At 44.5% G+C, this 24,323-nt stretch overlaps 2 protein-coding genes across 5 annotated transcripts in view; both read left to right on the plus strand.

Moving 5' to 3' along the window:
* crebbpa (CREB binding protein a) overlaps positions 1-8,400 on the plus strand; it is a 42,846-nt gene extending 34,446 nt beyond the window's left edge. The window contains 11 exon segments of the mRNA XM_051386693.1: positions 842-919; positions 1,015-1,082; positions 1,482-1,632; positions 2,623-2,769; positions 2,871-2,984; positions 3,135-3,300; positions 3,620-3,787; positions 3,989-4,150; positions 4,287-4,568; positions 4,766-6,287; positions 6,290-8,400. Of these exon segments, the coding sequence (XP_051242653.1) occupies positions 842-919; positions 1,015-1,082; positions 1,482-1,632; positions 2,623-2,769; positions 2,871-2,984; positions 3,135-3,300; positions 3,620-3,787; positions 3,989-4,150; positions 4,287-4,568; positions 4,766-6,287; positions 6,290-7,068 (3,637 nt within the window). The 3' untranslated portion in view covers positions 7,069-8,400.
* Positions 8,401-9,645: 1,245 nt separating this feature from the next.
* Positions 9,646-24,129, plus strand: slx4 (SLX4 structure-specific endonuclease subunit homolog (S. cerevisiae)). 4 transcript variants are annotated; one of them, XM_051384043.1, is made up of 14 exons: positions 9,646-9,915; positions 10,086-10,558; positions 11,423-11,630; positions 11,789-12,001; positions 12,276-12,502; positions 13,824-14,119; positions 15,781-16,015; positions 17,015-17,208; positions 17,715-17,861; positions 18,388-18,557; positions 18,716-21,045; positions 21,549-21,648; positions 22,220-22,543; positions 23,511-24,129. In XM_051384043.1, the coding sequence occupies exons 2-14, from the start codon at positions 10,153-10,155 to the stop codon at positions 23,896-23,898; spliced, it is 5,238 nt and encodes a 1,745-aa protein (XP_051240003.1). In that variant the 5' UTR covers positions 9,646-9,915; positions 10,086-10,152; the 3' UTR covers positions 23,899-24,129. The 4 variants fall into 4 exon arrangements, with proteins under 4 accessions (XP_051240003.1, XP_051240002.1, XP_051240001.1 ...); XM_051384042.1 differs by having other exon boundaries at positions 9,646-9,855; XM_051384041.1 differs by having other exon boundaries at positions 9,646-10,558.
* The last annotated feature ends 194 nt before the right edge of the window (positions 24,130-24,323 follow it).

The following is a 24,323-nucleotide window of genomic DNA, read 5'->3' on the forward strand; positions in this document are numbered from 1 at the left end:
CACACACACGTTGTCTGCCTGGAGTTTACCTTGTGTTTGGAATGACTCCAGAAGTGATTCCTGACAGCTCGCCTAAAAAATCCTTGTGGTCTTTCGTGTGGTGCTTTTTTTAAATGTTTGATTGCGTTCGTAGTGTTGTACGACGCGAGGGAGCTTCAGCGTCTCTGAATCACAGCTTTGCAAACATTGCATTTTGCTGTCTTGCTCTGCGGTGTTTCCAGTGTAAAGTATTTCCACACAGCGGACATGTTGGCTAGCCACAATGCTGCTCAATGCTATCCTGCTAGCTGGCTGCAAACTGTGGAATGGATTTCCTGAGTGGAGGCGTGTCTCATAACTCTGTGTCTCATTGAGCCGTGCCTCCGTTCTGGAAATCCATTCCACAGTTTGCAGCCAGCTAGCCGACTGGCCGGCAGGAATCACCAGTGGAGTCATTTCAGCAGACAACGTTAATGCAGACATGGCTCATGGATATCGGAAATCTGCGCAGGTTGGATCGGGAAATTCCGATATGAGAATTCCGTTCGTATTGGTACCGATACTGGATCGGATCGGCCCCATCCCTATATGCAGTGATTGCCTTTCACGTTGTCATTCTGACTTAACGATAAACATGATCCACAATACTTAATCCTTAATCCTCCCACAAAGGCGCACTTGCATTGGTTGGCTTGCAAGTGCGTAACGAATGGAGGAACATAAACGTGAATGGAGATGTTTGTGTTGCTTGCTGCAACAGCAGATATTAACATTCATACAAACAATGGTCATTGGTAAAATTACTTGGACAGTTTAGAGAATTGTGTAGAAATGTATTTTATGTATGCTTGCTTTTCTTCAGGTTTGTTGAATGTAAAGATTGCGGACGGAAGATGCACCAGATATGCGTCTTACACTACGAGGTCATTTGGCCATCTGGGTGAGATGTCAACAGCTACCTTCAGTAGATTTGCATATTTTTACTTTTAATTGTTACACTAAGTCTAATTTCTCCTTCTCTCTTTCTTTTTCTAGATTTATCTGTGACAATTGTTTAAAGAAGAGTGGAAAAACACGGAAGGAAAATAAGTTCTCTGCAAAACGTTAGTTCAATTCCTGACATTCGAATTTTAAATAACATGTTCTTGAATCAGGTTTCCTTGTAATATTTATTACAGTGTTCAAAATGTCAACAGATTATTGCACGTGGGCTGCATATGTCTCTCTGTGTTTTTATTTTTTATGTTGGCCTTGTGGTTTCACTGGTATTCTTTGGTGTTTGTAGCCCTTGAGAACATATGACCTTTATGGCATATGGTGCTAACGCATTCGAGTTGTCACGATCTCTCACAAATGAGTTCTAGTGCTTTTCTTGTTTGCTTAAACCGAAAGCTACTGCAGGTTTTTTAGGATTTAATGGAACCCATATTTTCTTTCTATCCTGGAAAGTTAAAAGAATTGACATTTCTCTAAAATGTCTCCTGTGTGTTTGTGCACTGTAGGGCTGCAGTCAACACGACTGGGAATGTACATAGAGGACCGTGTGAATAAATACTTGAAGAGACAGAACCACCCAGAGGCCGGAGAGGTGTTTGTCCGAGTGGTGGCAAGCTCCGACAAAACGGTGGAAGTTAAACCAGGCATGAAAGCCAGGTGAGAGCATCATTGACAGGTGGACTGGGTGACAATGTTTCCTATGAGATTTTGATGTGGAGTTTTCCATCAAAGACCAACAGAGTCTCCAGAAACAAGGTTGTAATTCTAATGTATACTTTGGTGTGTTACTCATCAACATTTATTATTTATCAACTAAAATTGCGTTGGTCAGACAAACGAGTTAACAGTCGAGATGAGGGAGGACATAATGTTGCAGACAACCAAATGCCTGTCTTGCCTCTTTGATTTGTAGATGCACTGCCACAGTTCATATTTGTCCAGAGCTTATTTTTATTGTCCCTGCCATACAAAGCTGAATGCCCTCTATAAAGCTTTTATACCCACTCAGAGTGATTGTGGAACTTTCATGTGGAACAAGATGGAGTACACACCTTCCCTGAGTACCTCACATGGTTGCTAACTGTTACATCACACATGATCAAAGTCTGCGATGCTCGTCCCATCCTCGCAGGGAGGACACAGTCATCCAAGAACCTGTTATCTTCTGGTTGACTGATTTAAGGCTTTTTGCTTTTTATTGACTCAACTTGACTTGAATTGTCCCATTATGCTCTTGAGTGTTGTTAAAAGCAGCGTCAGACGAGGCAACTTCTCGGGCTGCCTGTGACTTTTGTTTCCATTAAGCCTAAATAGTCACAATAAAATGAAATAAGATGTATAAAAAAACGTTTAAAACTGTTAATATAAGAAACTGAAAATACTATATTATATACCTTTGTATCTATGAAATAACTTTTATAAGAATTTGGTTTTACACGTTTTTGTGGCAACACACCTTTACACACCCACATAGAATAAGGAAAACCTTCATATATGATCCACACCTTTGTGTTGAGAGTTTTGTAGTCAGTGTAGACCCTCCCATTATCATGTTGCATACCAGTGTTTTAGCAGCCAATATCCCAAGACTGAATATCAGAAAATGTTCCACCTTCTCTAATATTTGATTTCTCTTCATTACGACAGATTTGTTGACACGGGAGAAATGCCTGAGACCTTTCCCTACAGAACCAAAGCACTTTTCGCCTTTGAGGAGATTGACGGTGTGGACGTGTGCTTCTTTGGCATGCATGTGCAGGAGTACGGCTCTGAGTGCCCATTTCCCAACACTAGGTCGGTACATCTAATTATTGTATGTAGTACATGGCAATAAAGGAATGACAGGTACTTTTTATGGGTGATGTTAACCATGTTCCCTCACTCTACCTCTGCAGACGGGTCTACATATCATACCTTGACAGTATTCACTTCTTCAGACCTCGGATTCTACGAACAGCAGTATATCACGAGATCCTCATCGGCTATCTAGAATATGTCAAGAAACTTGGGTAAGCCTTACCTTACTACTCTTTCCGCCTCTTGATAGATACAACATGGGGAAGAGTCTCTGGCGTGACTCTTTGAGTTTCTTTGGCAGCAGATGTTTTAAAATATACTCTGTCTTTCTGGTCTTATTTTTGGTGTGTGTATTCTCGCAGGTATGCCCAGGGCCACATCTGGGCATGTCCACCCAGTGAAGGAGATGACTACATCTTCCATTGCCATCCTCCTGACCAGAAGATCCCAAAGCCAAAAAGGCTGCAGGAGTGGTACAGGAAGATGCTGGACAAGGCCTTTGCAGAGAGGATTCTGCATGACTACAAGGTAAAGACCTTTTTCTTTTAAGACACAAGGCATACGTCTGAATATGTAATTATATTTAGAAAGGACAAATTCACGTGCATGACAAAGTTTGATTAACTTATATGGGGAGATGAGTGCTGTCTTGTGAAATTTGGATTATCTGCGTTCCTGTTTACATTTCTTAGTAGAATTCTGTGTGAATAGTTGGTAGTCTGATCATGTGCTGCTTTGCTGGGTAAACAGGAAACAATCCAAATGTGCCGTATGTTGGTTTACTGTTAATCAAGTAAAACACATCTCTTAATAGTTTGAATCATCCAGGTTTTTGTCTTCCTCTTAGGACATCTTCAAACAAGCGACAGAGGACCGTCTGACCAGCGCTAATGAGCTGCCGTACTTTGAGGGCGACTTTTGGCCCAACGTGCTGGAGGAGAGCATCAAGGAGCTGGAGCAGGAGGAGGAGGAGAGGAAGAAGGAGGAGAACACAGCTGCCTCTGAAACTCCTGAGGTGTGAACATTGTGTCATGATTTGTTGACATGGTACTAGCATAGAATTTAAAACTCCAATTTCTAGTAAGCTGTTGTCTTTGCCAGCCATTCCCCAAGCTTCTGTAGATTAAACATTCTTTCATATAACACTCCTTTTTAAGCTGTCAGAAATCAACATTGTGAGAATATGCGATTGTTTAACATTGTATTTCTCCCACAGGGTACACCAAGTGACAGCAAGAATGCTAAGAAGAAGAACAACAAGAAGACCAATAAAAACAAGAGCAGCGTGAGCCGAGCAAATAAGAAGAAGCCTGGAATGCCGAATGTAGCCAATGATCTGTCCCAGAAGCTGTACGCCACCATGGAGAAGCACAAAGAGGTCAGACTTCTTTTGATTTGATATAGTTTATAATATATATTATAGACATTTGTGTATTAGATGGTGAACCAGGGGCATCATTTTGCTTGTGCTTGTCCAAATCTCATTTTTGTGTGCTTTTGTCCGTCTGCTGAAGGTGTTCTTTGTGATCCACCTCCACTCCGGTCCAATGGCCAACACCCTGCCACCCATTTGTGACCCTGACCCCATGCTCTCTTGTGACCTGATGGATGGCCGTGACGCCTTCCTGACTCTGGCCAGAGACAAACATTGGGAGTTCAGCTCCCTCAGGAGGTGCAAGTGGAGCACCATGTGCATGCTTGTTGAGCTGCACAACCAGGGACAGGACCGCTTTGTCTACACTTGCAACGAGTGCAAGCACCATGTGGAGACACGCTGGCACTGCACTGTGTGCGAGGTGAGCTACTTCTAATACTACTACTCCGAAACAGTTTGAATCACTGGGTAAAAGAAGAGAGAGAAAGATGTCTCTCAGACTAGAACAGACAAGCAGGAAAGATATTTATGGACTACATCAGATTTGTGTGTTAACAAAAGTACAGACTTTGTTAGACTAATTTTAATTACTGTTTTCCTGGCTGCCCTTTTCTGCAGGACTTTGATCTGTGCATTAGTTGTTACAACATGAAGGGACACGAGCACCAGATGGTGAAGTGGGGCCTTGGCCTGGACGACGACAGCAACAGCCAGAGTGGAGAGGCCTCCAAGAGCCCACAGGAGAGCCGGCGTTTAAGTATCCAACGCTGTATCCAGTCCCTGGTCCATGCTTGTCAGTGTCGCAATGCCAACTGCTCTCTGCCGTCCTGTCAGAAGATGAAACGAGTGGTGCAGCACACCAAGGGCTGCAAGCGCAAAACCAACGGTGGCTGCCCTGTATGCAAGCAGCTTATCGCTTTATGCTGTTACCATGCAAAGCACTGTCAGGAGAACAAGTGTCCTGTCCCGTTCTGCCTGAACATCAAGCACAAGCTTCGCCAACAGCAGCTGCAGCACAGGCTCCAGCAGGCCCAGCTGATGAGGAGAAGAATGGCTACCATGCAAGGCAGAACCATGCCGCTACCGTCCCCACCAGCCTCAGCTGCCCCCAGCACTCCCACTTCCCATGCCCAGCCCAACACTCCCCAGACGCCCCAGCAGCCACTCTCCAACCAGCCCCAGACTCCCAACTCAGCAGGTGTTATGTCCCCCACTTTCCCCAACACACCTCGCAATGGCCCGCCTCAAGCACCGGTGTCTCAGGGGAAGCCTGGGCCCCAGGCCTCCCCTCTACACCAGCAGCAGTCCCCTCTCCCCCAGCCGCCTCAGCAACCTCAGCAGCTACAGCCTCCCCCTGCTGCGGTCAAGATGGCCCGGCACATCGAGATGATGGCACAGGCTCAGCAGAACTATCGGGTCAACATGAACGGCCTGCCCGTAAACCCCCAGCAGCCACAGCAGCGCATGACTGGACCAATGCAGCCACCTATGCAGATGGTGCCAGGGCCCCGAGGGCCACAGGTCATGCAACCGGGCATGGCACCAGGACAGTGGCCTGGCGCTGCAGGGCCCATGCAGACACCTCAGACTCAACAACCAGGACTTGTCCCAGGCCAGACCCCACAACAGGCCATGACCATGCCGCGAGCCATGATGCCCCCAGGACAGCAACCCCAGCAGGGCCAGAGGATGCTGATTCCACAGCAGCCTGGTGCCCGGCCACAGACCCCCCAGAGACCTGGCGCTATTGCACCCAACGCCCTGCAGGACCTTCTTCGCACCCTCAAGTCTCCCAGCTCACCCCAGCAGCAGCAGCAGGTCCTCAACATCCTCAAATCAAACCCTCAGCTAATGGCTGCTTTCATCAAACAGCGAACAGCCAAGTACCATGCCAACCAGCCGCAGCAGCAAGCAGGTCAGCAACAGCAGCCCGGGATGCAAGCAGCAATGCAGGCCATGGCCATGCCAGGAGGGGCGGTGCAGAGGCCGGGAATGCCCCCTCAGCAGCCCCAGCAACCTCCTGCGCAGGGCCTGGCTGCATTAGGGGCTCAAGGGCAGCTGATGAACGCAGCACACAACAACCCCCAGCTCCAGGAGCTCTACCGTCGGCAGCTCTTAAGACAGCAGCAACAACAGCAGCAGCGCAGCAGCAACAACAACAACAACAACAACAACAACAACAGCAACAACAACAACAGGGAGTGATGCCTCAGGGCCATCCTGGTCAGTTCCCTGCTCAGGCGCAGGGCACAGCAGCTACGTACTCCCAGCTCCGCATGCAGCAGCAGCAGATAGCCATGCAAGCAGGTGCAGGAGCAGCTGGGGGACCCATGGGCCAACTCCCACCCATGGCTCAGATGGCCCAGCCTGGCATGGTGATGGACTCCACCCAAAACTTACTGCATCAACGAATGCTCCAGCAGCAACAGCAGCAGCAAATTCCCCAGCAGCAGCAGGCCGTCCTCAAGCAGCAGATGGGCTCTCCTGCCCAGCCCAGCCCCATGAGCCCCCAGACCCACCTGCTGGCCGGCCAGCCCCAGGGTGGAGGCCACCTACCCGGCCAGCCCACACTAGCCAACGCCCTCAACAACCAGGTCCGTTCCCCTGCGCCAGTCCAGTCGCCTTGTCCGCCCTCGCAACAACAGCCCCAGCAGCGGCCACATTCCAGTCCCTCACCGCAGGTCCAGAACCAGCCCCAGCCCTCGCCACAGCACCCACATCCACCCCACTCGGCTTCCCCCCACCCAGGACTCGGGGGCCCGCTGTCAGGGTCCATTGAGCAGGGCCACTTGGGGACACCAGAACAGAGCGCCATGCTACCGCAGCTTAACACGCCCAACAGAGGGGGGCTGAACAGTGACTTGGGGATGGTGGGAGATGCTACAGGGGACACTCTGGAGAAGTTTGTGGAGGGATTGTAGCATTTCTGCTGGGAACTAAAGAACAGTGTCGCTCCCAGGGACCCATCCTCCCAGGCCTCTTTCTCCTAGGTTCCCCTCAGACTCTTTATCACGTTCGAGGGCTTTGTTTGTTCTTTCTAAGGTTGCGAACGGTTTTTTGTACTGACATGTAAAAAGTTTCAACTGTTGTAAAAAGAAAAAAGAAAATTTGGTCGATGGGGAAAAAAAGAGTCAACACTTCTAGGGAATGTAATTGTTTCATAAACCCAAGTGATGGGTGTTTTCTTCCTTAAGATGTTGAGGGATTTGCAAGTTGCTTCTTAAATGAAATTTAAATCACAAAGAATATATTTTTTGGTTGAGACCAAATGTGTTCAATACTCAATTTATTTTTGGTTTGTTTTTGGTATGGTTTCATGCCTTTCTTGTTTCTTTTCTTTCTTTTTTTTAAGAACATGTACAATTGCATTATATTATTCATATCTTTTTATTTTGTACCTTTGGAAAAGAAACTTAAAGCATTTTTGTGTTGAAACTGTAAAATAATTTGTCTGGGAATTGGGCCAGGTTTTTGTTCTCTTCTCAAGCTGTCATTCCTGGCTATTGTAATCTAGTGTTGTACCATTACTCCAAGACGATGCGTTCAGGGACCGTTCCCCTCCTCTTTGTGTATGAAGAGCACTCAGTTGTGTTAAATAGGAAAATGGACTGCGGCAGGTTGTGTATACACAGGCATGTATGCAGGCGCACATGAAGACACTGACACACAAACCCTCACAGTCACTAAATTAACTACAGCTCTGACTGGTTTCACAAACACAGACAACAAGGACTGCAACCTACATCTCAGTGGCCTGGAATTTAGAAAATCTGTCTTGCAGGTGTAGAAAATTGTTGCTTTGACATTAAAAAGAATCTGTCATACTTTTTTGTCATACAGATGTTGTAAAGTGTAAAGAGATTGTGAGAAAGAGAGCAGCCCCCTAAGCTGAGGTGGAATGATCACCGGTTGTTTGTAGGCCACATCTCGGATGATGCCCCATCCTCTAAATTTTACACTAAGCTGTGTGCTATCTAGGGATGAGGGGCACGTTTGAGATTCACCCTGAGGAAAACTAAATGTTGTCAACCCTCATTCCTCTCTCACAAAAACTTGAATTGGGGGGGGAATTTACTTTTTCTCCTATTGTAAATCAAGTTATTAAGCAAAATACTATAAATATAAGGAAGAGAGATTGAAATCACTGTATAAACTGGTAAAAGACTCATTTCTTACTTATATACCATATTGTTAAATAAACTGTGTGCAGCAGAAGAACTCCAGTACTCTGTTGACTAAATAATGATGCATCACTCCTGTTGGTTGTGTTCATTTGTTTCCGCTCCGCAGTGTTTTATCATCCTGTCACCAGCAACAGTGGGCGGAAAAATACATGAAATTGGTCAGAAAAGAGTCCCTCAACCGTACCACTGGTTACATTTCTGCAGTTTTTCAACCTAAAATGACATTTATTTCTAATTGGACTATTTCTTTTGAGATTACTTTGTAACATCCACCTGAACTTGTTTTTATGCAGGACTTTACAAATACAGCTCACATTTCAGAAACTGAAAAATATTACTATTAAGTAGGTTTTTCTATTAGTCAATAGCAGGATGCGGTTGAGGGAGAATATGTTTTGCATGGTGGGATAAAAGCATGTTACCTTCATAGAAATGTAATAATTATAAGATATTTGAATCAGCCTGTTCCTGTCTGGATTCCAGGCGTCTACAGTATAAACAGAGATGAACAATAGACACACAATAGTTAAAGTAAGGATGGAAGAAGGGTTTAATTTTTGTGTGTTCTTGTTTTTAAACCAAACGATGCTTCTGGCTGTGACTTTTTTCATTTTTCATTAGTGATGTCTGTTCAGTCAGTTGTTGAAATAGATAATTTAGTGACTTATTAAAATGGACTTCAATTAAGCACCTGCAGCAAAAAACATCCATATTTATAAAATACTGAGGGTCTATCAGATGTTTCTTAAATTTCTGTTGTGATCACCGTTGGGCTGATTACTCAATGCAATTTATTACTCATTACTTGTTACTCTTTTAAGAAGTGATATCACTGGGGCACCTGGATAGCTCAGTGGGTAGAGCTGGCAACCCATGTACCAAGGCTGCTGCATGTCATCCCCCCCCCCCCCCCCCCCCCCCGTCCCCCCCTCCTGCCTATCTATATATAAATTTTCTGCAACTCCCCATAAAATTGGTAATTGTCTCCCTTGTCCACAAAAGTTAGGATTTAAACTATTAAATTTTGTTTATTAAAATCAAGGTAATGGGAATATTTCCAGCCGCTTAAATGTGTGTTTCAGAATCAAGCACTTTCCATCTTCCAAGTTAGTTTCCTCCCTGATTACAAAAATGAATCCTAGGATGTGGTTGGATTGATGGACTTCTTCGTGGTGACAACAAAAGTAAGGTTATAACTAATTATTTTTAGTGGGGGTATTATTACTGAAATGTATTGGGGAGCAACCTTACTGCGTGTGATGGTATCAACACCAACACCTTTCAATTCACTTTGCAGTCAGCTGACCTGGAGGGCGCCACGATTCGTCCGTTTACCGTCATGTGACCGGAAGTCGAGAATGACGCGGTTGAGTGTAGGTACTTTTGAAATGAAAACAAACTCCGCCGGTTTCCTAACCTTACTTGTTTTATTCACTATCTAATCGATACGTGAAGTTGCGTATCGTTTTAAAAGAACACAGAGAGATGAGGCGGGAAGCTGAAGAGACAATTCCTCCAACCTGGGTGAGGATAATCTGTTAGCACGACTAGCTAGCTGGCTAACTTACACGTTCACTACAAACAGTAAGATACAATATAAATATATAAACAGTAACGTTATAACTTTACGTTAGGTAGAAGGTGACTCTGTAGACGTGTGCTTTCTTTCAACTTAAATCTTGTCGACATGTTTTGAGCTAACCCAGCTCCGGACACCAATTGCTCCAACCTGAACTAGCTAGCTCTCTCTGCAGGCTGGTGGACGCACAGCTGGGGACATGCTGGCATGGCCTCTCCTGATGTGAGACAAAGTAAACCATCATGGACGACTCGGACCAGGATTTTGTAGATCTCTGCTCAAAGCTGCTTAAACGAGTCCGCAAGAAACCAGGTGAGCCCAAGCAGCCAAGTAAAGCCGAGCCTCAGCCCTCCAGTCAGGCAGGCGATAGAGAGAAGAGGAGGAGAAATAACAAAAGGGATGGTGACTCTGGGTCTAAGTGTGCTGGGACCCAGTCTGTGTGCTCCAGTGCTGCAGCAGAACAGCATGAGGTCTGTGGAGAGACTGGACCTGATTCAAGAGATGCTGGGTCGTCAGCTGAGAGGGGTTTGGCAGCGAAAGATAAAGTGCTCCACAGAATGCAACAGTTCAAGAGGGTCAGCCCCCAGAGGATGGGACACAAGGACCAGAACCACTGTGTTCCTCCTCCACCTGCGGTGCAAAGACAAGGTAAGAGCACAGATTGTTGGTGTGCAGCGTTGTATCGAGGGAATACAGAAGAGGTTTTCTCTCACTGCTTTTGCAAGACTTTTAAATTGTGCCATCATCATTCAGTTTTGGCTTGTATTTGTCTCACTACCTTGATTTCATATGTTATACAGGACATTAAACAGTACTTTCAGTAGGAGAAGTTTATGTGAATTTTGGGGATTCTTATTTGTTGTTTTTTTCCACAATGTCATACAGTAGAGCTGCCTGAGATTGATAGATAACAATAATAAATAAAAAAAGAGAGACAGGAGGAGGGAGAGAGAGAGAGGATGACACGCAGCAAAGAGCCACAGGTTGGATTTGAACCCACGGCTGCTGCAGCAAGGCCTCAGGCTTGCTAGGTGGGGCACCAGGTGAACTATCAGGGTCCCCTGATCTCAACATTTTTAACCATGTGTTAACCAGCAGTCCTAGTGTAACAGTGTTTTGGGGATTACTATTAGTGCTTTTAGAAGACATTTGCTAAGAAGGAGAATTTGAGAAGTAATGTAGATTTAAAAACATCCAATGTCAGTTTCTAATTAGATAGAACAGTGTAATGATTACAGACTGAGTTGATGCTCTCGAGGTTAGAAGCAGGCACAGTTGACACAGATATTATAAAATTGGCACATTAAAAGTAACAACATTACATCAGTGTAGTTTATTACTGTATTATCTAGTATCCAGTATTAATGTAACATTAGAGGGAGCTGCCATCAGTGTGTGTATGGGGCAAGGAGACGCAAATTGTAAAGCACTTGGTGTAAAAGTGCTATAATGCCGCTAGTTTAACACACCTTTGACTTGCATCTGTATGTCCCACCTCCGCTCTGTACCCAGATACTGCAGAGTCCTGTAGCTCAGGCCTCCACCCGGAGCCCCAGGACAGTGACGAGGCTCTGGCCCTGCGGCTGCAGCAGGAGCTGGACAGGGAGGCTGCAGATGTCCAGACGGTGGACCTGGAGGACGGAGGCCTCTTCTTCTGTCAGATCTGCCACAGAGACCTGTCACACATGACCCCTGAGGGGCGAACGCAGCATCTCAACAGGTCCGGATATTTATATTTGCATTGTAGGCACGTGACTGATGCTCTTATCGACGGTGATTTGTAAAAGCAGAATGAACTAACAGGTCTTGACTGCAAGCCACAGGTGAGCACTGGACTGTTGGGAAACTGAGTGAAAGTGATCCAATCCCTCTTTGCAGGTGTTTAGACGATAGTGAAGAGAGCGCCCCAGCCGCTCCTCCTCCTGATGTCCCCGACTGTCCCATCTGTGGCAAGAAGTTCAAGTCCCGGAAGAGTCGCTCGGCCCACCTGAAGCGCTGCTCCTCAGACATGGGCGTCCCTCCGGCTGTGCTGCTGCAGGCTCTGCAGAGACAGACTGAGGAGACTCAGAATGTCCCCACTGCTAGCACACTGTGAGTCTGCTTCAGTACTTAAGTACCATAATAAAGCTCTGAGCTCACCGCCAGTCACAACAATGGATGCACAGGCTCTACAAGCATTTTTTAGATATTCAGATATTGTTGATGACTGTTGTTTCTCTACATCAACGTAACCCAATCATGTGTAATTGCTTGCCAATCTCATTATAGGAATAGCTTACCTATCCTCTCACATCACTATATGAGAACTTTCTAAGCTTAATCAAACCTTGTTCTAGCTCTATCTGTATTTTTTTCCCCTCCTCAGTACAGAGACTGGAGGCACCAAAAGAAAAGGCTCGTCCAAGCCAGGTCTCCCAACAAGGAAGAAGCCCAGAAAGAACACTGAACCCGTGGACGAAGACACTATGGTGGCCCTGGCTCTGTCCTCCTCCTTGCTGGAACAGGAGAGGGAGTCAGAGAGACAATTACAAACAGAGACAGCTGTCTCTCACTACACCTTGACTCCAGTGTTGAAGTGGAGGCCAGACGCAGGTACAGTGACGTCACTATATCATCATCTGTGTTTGTCAAGACAAAAATGAAAGGATGAAGCATTAATACAACGGGATAGAGCTACAACGACTAGTCAATTCATTGATTGGTCGTCAGCTCTTAAATAAATTGGCAACTATTTTGATTATTAATTCATCGTTTTGAGTTTTTTTTTTTTAAGAAAGAATTTCCAAATTGTCTGATTTCAGCTTCTGAAATGGGAGTATTTTCTGGTTTCTATAGTTCTCTATGACAGTAAACTAAATATATTTGGGTTGTGGACAGGGCTTTGGGAAACAGCGATCAACATTTTCTGACATTTTATGGACTAAACAACTAATCAATTACTTACAGATTAATTGATAATCAATTAGTTGCAGCCATGAACAGGGAATGTTATACCTCATAGTGTAGCACAAACTTATATGTTCTTGCTTTAATGCAACATTTTGGAATTGTTATGAATGTAATTGATTATCGGTTTGGTTTGTTTGTATTAAATGACGTTTTGTTCTTTACATCAGACAGAACTGGTTCATTGTCAGCGTTTGCTGGATCTTATTTATCAACTCTGATACCAGATGATTTTTGTTAAGCTCGTGTAATTTTAACAGGCATATATATTCATGAGCATGATCAAATAAATCAAAAGTCAGGAATTTGTTGTAGTAAATGTATATAAAGGGAATGAGTTTATAAGTATATGAGTTTAAATGGCTGCACATATCTGACGCAGTGTTGTTTAATTGATTCTCAACATAGCTTCTGATGCTTGTTGCTATGGAGCAATATTGAAGTTTGAAACATACTCCAAAGACTTTTTAACTGGTTATGAAACAGTAATACTGATGCCTTTATATAACCTACATGAACTTACATAAGCAAGAAGATTAACGTTTTCTATAGTTATTCTTAATGCCTGCCACTGGGTCGGATTCAAAGAAACTAGGCGGTAGAAACACTTCTGCTTTTATCTGCAGGGGCCACCAGAATCAATACATAATTAAAGTTTCTTGAAGGGCTTTAAATAATAATAACCAATAGTTTGAGCATATAGTTTAGAATATAGTCTGGCAGGTACCTGTGGCAAAAACCTGCTAACAGAAAGATTTAGACATGTTTACTGTGAACACACAACAGCAGGGTTTTAAAGGAAGGAACACTCATCATGTGTTGTGTGTCTGTTACCAAGCTGGAAACAGTGTGTACTGTAGAACCTAAATCCATGTGTGTGTATATACTCAGCAGACAGATTGTGTGCAGGTTTACAAGCCTTCAGATGCATCACCTCCCTCTCTCCCTTCCTCTCTGCTCGGTGCAGGTAAATGCCGTGGGAAGAGGAAAAAGGGCGCCGTCCCTCGACCTCCTCCGCTCCTCCTCGTTCAGGATGCTGAGGTGGCTCTGACGAGGCTGCAGGAACGGGTTTCTGCTCTCCTCCTACGCAGCCAGGCCCCCTCTCCCCCTACTCCGACCCGCTGCCCCAGCAGTCTGGCTAGCTGTGGCGGTGCTGCCCCCCTCTGGCAGAAGAGCACACTACTGGACGGTGGCTCCACCTGTCTGTCTGATTTCTACACTCCAGAGCTCAGAGAGTTCATCACGCCATGGCAACCGGCAATGGTGAGAGAGACCAAAGACCGCTTTCTATACTTTGTTGTATTATTTCTGTTTTGTAATATACTGGAGCATACTTCTGTCCACCCACTTAGATGTTTATGATTTAGGTTACATCCGTAAACATACTTGTTGATTTACAAGGTTGGATATCTAAAGATAGCTAACCTTGTAAGGCAACTGGACTCACAAAATAACACGCAACAAACCTGGTGCAGACAGGTTAGGTGACATCCATATTTGAAGCAGTATTTTGTAGTCGACCACAAGGTCATTGGTTTTGCTGATATTGAGCTTCAGGTGATTGTCGTTGCACCATTTGACAAAGCTCTCTATCAGTCCTCCTTACCTCTCTGTAAAAGAGTCTCTGTGAAGTGAAGATGTCATGTTTCTCACTGGAAATTATTCACTGGAATCATTCATGTCGATATAGTGATAACTTCCCATCCCTTTTATTAAATTCTTTCAAAGTCTTTGCTAGGATTTAAACTGAAACTTCACTGTTTGGCGCTGGCACACGACCTCAAGGCTGTAATTCTATTTTGCAATTGGTAACACACATTTTTCTCTAGTTCACTTTTTCAAAACTCTTCTGTGGGAACGCTTCAGTAGGTGTGTGTGTGTGTGTGTGTGTGTGTGTGTGTGTGTGTGTGTGTGTGTGTGTGTGTGTGTGTGTGTGTGTGTGTGTGTGTGTGTGTGTGTGTGTGTGTGTGTGTGTGTGTGTGTGTGTGTGTGTGTGTGTGTGTGTAAAAATTCACTTTATGTACAGTTCATGTATAGGATGTTACAAATATAGAAGTAGTAGTAGTACAACAGTGCGAGTCAGTCCTGCTGTATTTGGCCAAAAGTTCTCATCCACATCACACCTCATGTTCTCTATTGTAAAACACCTGGGAATTAATGTTGCATGGCTGATCTAATCCATCCTGGCAGTTGTCTGTATTCAAGGATTCAGTGTTATTTATTGTAATTTAAAATGCAAGGTTGTATAATGAAACTTAGATTAATGAATTTAAATGGTGTTACGGCAGCAGAAGCTTCTGTATCTCTTCCCAGATGGCAGCACGGTGAGCAGACTGTGGCTGGGTGGGTGCTGTCTTTTATTATCTTTTGGGCTCTGCGCAGGCACCTCACCTCGTCAATATCACTGATGATAGGTAGTTGAGTACCAATGATCTCTAGGCAGTCCTTCTGTCCTAGGCCGAGCACAGCGGTGGTGACATCCAGCTTTTATCACATACAGGAGAGGCATCTGATTATGTGGCTGTTGGTTATAAACTTTTTACCTCCATGAGGTCCTCTATGGGGTGGAATATTTTTAGATGTAAATGTAGCAGAATGTAATAAATGCAGTCTTTATGTACTTGACTTAGACCCTCGCAGGTCATCAGCAACTAGGTATTTTTATGTAAATGTACCAGTTGTTCCATACACATGTAAAATTGTCTGTAAGTACTGAGTTTTTGGTGTTGAGTTTGAATGAGAAAACAATTTGTGGAATTTGAAAAATGTCACTGAAATGTGAGTAACCAGCTCTAAATAACTAGTTATTTTTCACATATTCCATTTGTAGATTTGTTATATATCTTATCTTGTTGTTGCACTGACTATTTGACCAAAGAAAGGTTAACCAAAGTTAATTTCATACTTTTCTTCTCCATTTCTAGACTGAAGCAGCCTCCTCCATCAACAAGCCTGAGTCCTCTGTCCAACCTGCGAGTGAAGTAACTCCTGTCGCAAGACCCGGAGCCTCCACCCTGCCATCTTCCTCCTCGGCTCCCTCCACCCCAGGGACAGGGCAGCTCCCAGTGGGCAGCCAGGCATTCCGAGACCTGATGGAGCTGGCTGAAGACGGCATGACCTTTACTCAGTATGGTTACACCGCTTCAGGCCCAGACGAAGGTAACACACACACACACACACACACACACACACACACACACACACACTTACTGTCCTACCAGTAGATACTAATGGAAACAAATCTGTACAAATGATCATAATGAATCCATTTTATGAATACTACTTATGAATATTGGCACTGACTGCACTGGCAGAGAAAACTGACATTTACTGATGGGTTGAACTTGTACTTGATTTTCGGTCTTATATATTTTGGTAAATTTGATACATTGCGTTAGTGGCTGTAAACTCTTAACTATGCATAAGGTGCTTGCCCCCAAATGGTTTGCTTCAAGATTTTCTTTGAAGCACAGTCAGTCAGATAAAATCAAATAATCAGTCCACAAACATTCATTATTATTATTATTATTATTATTATTATTATTATTATTATTATTATTATTATTGTTATTATTATCTAACTGAAGAGGTTTTATGTTATGTGTCTCTTGTCGCTTGTTTGTTTTTTTAATATGCTCTATTTGGAATTTGTATAACCTAAATGGTGGGCTTTCTCTGCCAGATGTCCCTCTAAAAAGACATTTTAATCTCAAAGAACTTCCTGGTTAAATAAAGGTTAATTAAATTGTTTGTTTATAATTTTACCCTCCAAAAAATGTGAAATTAGTTTTTATATTGAATATTTTAAAAGGGGTGAATATCTGAAAAACTAATTTTCTCTTAACTTTCCATTACCAGAAGCATGTTTTGAGCTGTACTTGTCACAAGAGGGCCATGTTTATTGTAAACAACATTTTTCAATTTCAGTGTGTATTAGCAGGAAACACAAAAAAACACTTCTGGAAGTGTGGGGGACATAATTCTGGCTGGAAATCACTTTTAACTCATCTGTTCTGGTTGAAAAGCCATTATTATTTATAACTTCCAAAAAGAATTATTAGTTAAATTTTAACTTCTGAATTCATACATCCTGCCTCACTATTGTAAGTGACTTAATCAGTCATCAGTTCGGATTCCTGATCGTCATTGTTCCCACAGACAAGAGTGCCGGTCCGATCACAAACCTTCATCTGAGCGGCTTCGTTCCGGAGGAGTCTGAGGAGCGGGGTGACCTCTGCATGAGCGGCTTTGTACCAGAAACGACACACAAACGCTCAGACGACACCGACAGCCAAGCGAGGAGGCTGACGGGTCAGCGCGGATCAAATAAAGAGCGAGGCAGCCATCAATCAGTAAGACCACTCGTTGTCACACTTATTCTGCTGTTTTTCACCATTTAAATTGAACTAAATCTTACCAGTATCATTTCTGTAGAGTAACTCTGTAATGTATTAACTGGTTTTACCCAGTGATATATACTATATGTTGGTTAAAAAAGCTCTGACTTAGCACATTTCATAATTTAGTTTTCAAAGCTTGATTTGCAGTTTCTTGACCTTTATAAATGTCAGCGGGGTGCTCAGATAGTTCACCTGGTAGAGCTTGGCTGTACCAAGGCTGAGTCCTTGCTCCAGTGGCCAGGGGTTTGAATCTTTAAACTTTATCAATATCAGATTTTCCTTCACATAAGCCATAATTGAATAATACATATAGTTACAAAGATTTCTCAGGACTGTGTGTAAGAGATTAACCCGAACTGACATGGTACATACAGTATAGTACGTCTTGTCTGGTCTGCCCACTGTGTGCTTTAATGTATTTATTCTGTAGTGCACTGACCCCAGTGTTTCCTCTGTAGGCGGCGCTATCCCGACTGGCAGCAGACCTGAGCAGCATGGTGAACAACCCTCAGCTCAGTGATGTGCAGCTCCAGGTGGACACTGGAGAGGTCTACTTTGCTCATTCCTTCATGGTGTACGCTCGCTGCCCCCTGCTGGCAGAAATGGTAAAATTAGCTACTATATGAACCAGGACTGCAGAATTCTGTAGAGATCTACATTTTCTTTTTATAGTTTATCCTTTAAATGATAAATGCATTATGATTAAAAGAGGACTTACTTAAGGAATATATTTGCACTCTTTCCTACTTTGTATTGCAACTGCTGGACAACAATTTCCTGCTGAAATGAATAAAGCTCTATCTTAGAGCTAAAATCTGGACACTAACCAGCTAATAGCTTCAGCTCCTCTACTTAAGCTGAACAGAAGCTTTCCAGTGGATTTCAGTGATTAGTGGATTTAGTCCAAAACTTGATTTAGACAAAGGATGAGGGATATTGTACTGAAAGGAATGTGTGCCGTGTGTGTACCCATTAGCTTTTTCAGAGACAAATTACAAATAAAAAATGTTGTATCATCATTTAAAATATTAGTTATGTTAGTTAATTAACATTTTTACAAGGTCTACATCTTTGATCAGAAACAACATCCGTACTTTTAATTTATTTGCATTTTAACTCATCCTCTCACAGGTGCATGAAAGTGGTTTTGGGGTGCAGGAGGAGGGAATGCCTGCAGCCCAGAGGGTGTTGATGAGCGACATCCCGGGACAGGCTGTGTTTGCTTTGCTACAATACCTCTACACAGCCCACTGCTCCATCCCAGCATCCCTGCAGCCTCATGTACTAGAGCTTGCATCCAGGTTAGTATGCAAGATATGAGCCAGGACATTTATTTCATAAAGAGCTGTACGATATAAACTGGTGACCTTCTTTGTTTTTTTTCATGTATTTGTTCAGTGTAATGTATTGATAATTTAAAAAAAAGACTCCTCACTCTTCTCTGTTTGTGTTTGTCAAGGTTTGATTTGCAGGAGCTACATCAGCTTTGCGAGCTCCACCGAGACGATGCAGTGACTCATGGGGATGAGGAAGACGACATGCACCAGGAGGAGAATGTCAACAACCAAACAGACCAGGCCTTCATGGAGCTGCTCCGCTCCATGTGGAATGAAGAGGATGAAGGTACGGATACAGACGGAAGAAGCGATGAAGAGAGAGGATTGAAAGAAGATCGACAAGCCGACCATCTCACAGCAGCTGACAGAGAGATTTGTGAGGAGAAAGTGAACGAGGAAGAGCTGGAGGAGATCTATGAGTTTGCCGCCACGCAGAGAAAGAGGGAGGAGGGGAAAGACAGCATGGAGGAGGAGGAGGAGGAGGAGGAGGAGAAGGTAGATGAAGAAGAAGTGTTCACAAAACTAATAAAACCCAAAAGAAGCTCAACCTGTGTCAGCATTAAAAACCTGCAACTTGAGCCGGACCCCAGCTTGGATCAGAGCTACAACCGCCTCTTCTCAGACTCCTGGGGGGTCTATGAGGAAGGAGACCCCTCATCAGTACCCTCTACCTCTGGCCAGCCAAAGACACACACCCCTCAATCCCAAGAACAGCAGCCCCCTCATAAACCCTCATCCGAACTGTTAGGTAGAACTTTGTTTCAGTCTTCAGCAAGCGTAGTAGACGACCTTTCCCTCAGCCCTCCACCCAGTGCATCCGACCTGCCTGTCCCAGGTCAGTCCCCTGGTCAAGTGGGTGACTGGGGAACTGATGCTCTTGACCGGGACGTGCCTCAAGAAGGTCTACATTTAAAGCGAGACAGCCAAGGTCGTCATAGTATTTGTGTCCCTCTTTCTCCTGATTCGCCTCAGAAACAGAAGGAACCTGAGCTCATAGTTTTGTCTGACTCAGGTGAGGAGATGGAGGTAATTCTCAGTTCTCGCAGTCCTTCGCCACATTCCCCTTGTGCTGTCCAGAACCTGCAGAGGTACACCCAGATCAACCCCCGGTCAGTCCTAAAACCTAATGAACCCGCCCTGGAAAATAAAAAGTCCAGTTTAGAGTTTTGTCCTGATGATCCATCCTCGCCAGTTCAAAGTCATCCAGGTTCCGGGTGTGACCAGAGTCTAGTAGACTGTTCTCCTGAAGTGTCCTGGCTGATCCCATCAACACCGCTCCAACATCGACGGAGCATCACAACCAGCTCCACTCAGACCAAAAGCAGTATGTGCAGAACGCAGCTGTTCCCTAAAGATGACGTTTCTTCATCCTCTGTTTTCTCTCCTCCTGCTTCACCATTTAACAACAGACTTCAGACATCCAGCAGTCCAGCCAGAGTTCCTCCCCATGTTGGGGTGTTTGCAGTTCCCCCAAGCCAAGTTAAGCACTCAAGCCCCTCAAACTCGACTTCCTTAAAGCAGGATACACCCCTTCACCTCCATCCCCAGCCTTACAGCAGCACTCCCCTGCACACAGAGCTCCTCCTGCCCCCTGTCCATCTTTCCAGTTCCCCACTCCATAGCAACCTTGATACGGTGAGGTCAACAAGTCAAGGAAGGGATAGGGCGCCATCTGTCAGCCCAGACAAGACAGAGTTGGGGAGCTTTCATCTTTCCCCCCTGTCGGACCCTTCAGGGCCACCTTCTTCATCTCACAGAGGTCTTCAAAGTTCACAGAGACACAGCGATTCCTCCCTTCAAAGTCAACAATCTGTTGAATCCAGCAGTCACAACCACACAGGAGGACAAGAGGTCAAGAGGACAGGAATAAGAGATGAGGAAGGAGAAAGAGAGATGAAGTGTGAAAATAAAGACACAGATGATGAAGGACAGCAGGAAGAAGCAAAAGCAAAAACTGAAGTAGCAGAAGTTGAATCCACTTTCCAACAGAGTTTCATGGCCATGGACGAGCCCCCAATAGCTTTCAACGACTCTTGGGGCTTCAACGTCTGTGTGGATGAAAACCCGGGCTGCTTCAGTCTGAAGCTGGAGGACAGCAGAGGATCCAGCCAGCAGGAGCGCAGCCTGGGACAACGAGAAACAGCTGGTTCGTCTTCCTCTAGTGACTGTCAACCTCCAAAATCTAGTCTCGGTGTCCGTTTATTGAACAGCCATGGTAGCGTGACCGCATCCTCTCCATCCAAAGCCCACGGCAGACAACCATCCACCAGTGTACAGGCTCATACCGGCCAGTCGTTCACCCCCTCACCACCTCACCCCACCACCGGGACCACACCAGAGATCAACGACAGCCTCCTGGACTCCAAAATATGGGACAGCTGGGAGGAGGATGAGGAGGAAGCTCTTCCTCTCTCTCAGAGGGTGAACCCTTCTGCCCAGCTTAAAACACCAAGTAGGTAGTCTTTTTCTCACCAAAGTACTGATTTGGCACAAATGTAGTTTTCTGTAGTTGGAATGAAAATGTTTTTTAAAATGACTTTCCAGCAAGAGTTTTTTTGTTTTCTCCCAAATCACATCGACATAGACATTTATTCATGACAGCATGCTTTCATAAAAGAATGGCAATGATTTCCATATCTTAAAGCATCAAAGAGTTAAGCTGTAGCATCTAAATTGTTGTTATACTTCTTCACTTCACCACCTTGAAAACAAAGCACCAGTGTATCAAGAATAAAATAAAACAACCCAAAGCCAAAACAGCCAAATATAGATTAATTGTTTTAATCAAATGACTCCAGAAAGCCTGAAACAATCTGCACAACAAGTACTGCAACTCCAAATTAAAATATAAATATGTAAGCTAAATTTCTTGGAATGCTTAAAAACTGTTTATTTATTAAGTTCTGGTGCAGAAATCAGACGGTAGTATTAAACAGTTTCCTGTTTCATCATCAGCGTCACCACGCAATAAAAGGAGTCGAACCTTGGTGCCCATCACTCCCATGCCCCACTACTCTGACATGGACACGCCGGATCTCAAGAACAAACTCAACAGGTCAGTGGGTTCCCTCTCACTCCCGCCCTCACGTTAGAGAAAGGGTGCAGAGGGGCCACATCTTTTTTTCTAATCAAGGTTATTAACTGAGGAGCCAATCCGATTACCTCCTGCGGTGTCACTGTCAACTTACGCTGCGTTTCATTAGTCGTTCACTTGCCCTCGGGGGAATCCCCGCCGCCATCATAAGTGTCGTTCCAATTGTCTGGAAAACTGAAGTGAACTTGGTGAGGTGGACCCTCGGAGGGCTGAGGGAGCGAGTGAACAACGATGGTCACTCCGAGGTGGATATCACCCACAATGCATTGCAGTTTACGTCATTGCCGCTATAACGCCGAGTAAGGGCAAGTGCGTTTCATTTAAATCCCCCGCTCCTCCCCCACCCACTTTCCCTCTGCGCTCCAAGTGGCCTCCGTGCGACGTATGCTGTTACGTCATACCAAGGGCTGAGGGGAAGTGGAACTACTAATGAAACGCAGCCTTAGTCTGTCTGGCTCTGCTCTCTGTCTCGGGCTCTTTTCCTCCCATCCATCTGCCTGTTCGTCTGTCACTTACTTTCTCCTCTGTGCAGGTTTGGTGTTCGGCCTTTACCGAAGCGCCAGATGATCCTCAAACTGAAGGAGATCCACCAGTACACCCACCAGCTTACCTACTCTGACTCTGAGGATGAGGGACCCTCTGTGGGCCACGTAGCTCAGAGGAAACCCCAACCCACCAGTTTGTTGGCCGCTGGCAACAAACTGGTCTCCTGCACCCAAACAGTGAAGTTTAAAGAGCCCAGAGTTCCCGCTGCCACCTCACCATTGAAACACAACAGAGAGGAGGACGCAGAGCTGCTTTCTGCCTCACAGGGGTCCAACACCTCCTCAACTGCTGCCAGTGAAGAATCTGAAAGGTACCATGTGTATTCAGGTGTGACACAGCTGCACAACTGTACATTTATTTTGTTGCTATACATATTTTCCGAGGGGCCAAAATGACACCACTAGAAATCCTGTCACACAGCACACAACTGCACAGGGCAGGGATGTGCATCACCGTCACTGATGCCGATGTCATGTGTATCTTGATGCATTACCAACTTCCTGATACATTAACTGCTAAGACGTTCTGACAGCCTGTTATGTTCATTTTCAATTACAATGATTATAATTATATTGTATGTGACAGAGAGTGAGACAGAGATGTGAGCGGCAGCTGAGCGAATCTCTACAGTGAGATAATATTTGACCAATTTAAATAGAAAATCAGTGTTGATATTGTGGTGGGTCGCCACAAATAATATATAGAAAACATGAATAAATCTGATTTTACCAATGTAAAAATGTTAGAAAATGCATCCTAAGTTCAGAAGAGAATTCTTTCTTGAACTTTTATGCCGGTGCACTGATGGGAAATCGGTGAATCTTATAATCCCCAGCACAGAGTGATCTTTGATGCTTTGAAATACATAGATGTACAAAATATATAGAGTATGAATATTTTGATAATTGGTGGTGGTACCAGCTCCTTAGATTTGAGTGTTATTTGGGTATTATAATTTTAATACCTTTTTGGGGTTTGGACTGAAAGGTCACATTGGGCTCTGGGAAATTGTAATGAGCTTTTTTCATACTGTCAGTGTTTGACATTTTATAGACAAAAAGATGGGAAATAATTGTTAGATTCTGGCCTAGTATAATTTATAGTTCTTTCCTGTTTAAGGAAATATTTTCAATCAAGTTTTTATCTGTCTCTTGTGAGCAAGTAAGTGATTTAAGATTTACAAATGACTATAACTAATAATTTACTTGGGTTGCATTGTCACATAAATATGGTACTTCTACAAACACAGTATGTGCATCTAACCACTCCTCTCTCAGCAGGTCCAACCCAGAGCTGTGCCAGTCCTCAGATGTCGACTCAGACAGTGATGGCGGCTTCTCTGCCTCCCAGACGGCAACACGCCTGCAGGATCGCCTCCGGGCAGTGCGCTCCTTCATCCTGTCTGACTCCAGACTGTACACTCAGATCCTCCAGTACCAACCTCTGGTCCTGTCCCAGCTCCAGCAGCGGCTCAAGGCGGCCGGGATCCGCCTGGGTGCCGCCAAGCTGGTGGACTACCTGGACTCCCAGTGCATCACCTTTACCACAGCCAAGCCGGGCCACTCAGCACCCAGCCGCAGGCGGGGCAAGAGAACAGGCAGAGGGGCAAAGGCGGCAGGGGAAAATGGAGCGAGCAGGAAAAGAGGTGTTCCTGCCATGCAATGAAAGTGACTGCAAGAAAGGTTTAAGTAGAAACAAAGACTATGAGAAGTGGCAGATTTTACTTTTACTAGTGCAGAACATCTGTCTGAAAATAACTTCAGACAGAAGAAGCAGTGTGTGTGTGTGTGTGTGTATATATCACATTTCCTCAGGAAAGGTTTTGTATTTAATTTTTTTGTTCCAAATGTTACATCTATTGTAAACTCTACTGTGAAAATAAAAATGGTAACTGTTTCTGTGCCAAAGACACAAATTGTTCCTCTGATTAAAAAATGATTACACGGTAGTCACTTGATGTTTAAAATAGATTTTACACTCATATCATGTATGTGATGGTACAAAAATCAAACCGTAGCATGTGGTATTTCACAAACTATATTAATACCAAATGTGTTAAGCCAAAACAGAACAAAGAATTCAGCTGACAG

This window comes from Dicentrarchus labrax, unplaced genomic scaffold (assembly GCF_905237075.1).
Source record: "Dicentrarchus labrax unplaced genomic scaffold, dlabrax2021, whole genome shotgun sequence".
NCBI classification, from domain to species: domain Eukaryota; kingdom Metazoa; phylum Chordata; class Actinopteri; family Moronidae; genus Dicentrarchus; species Dicentrarchus labrax.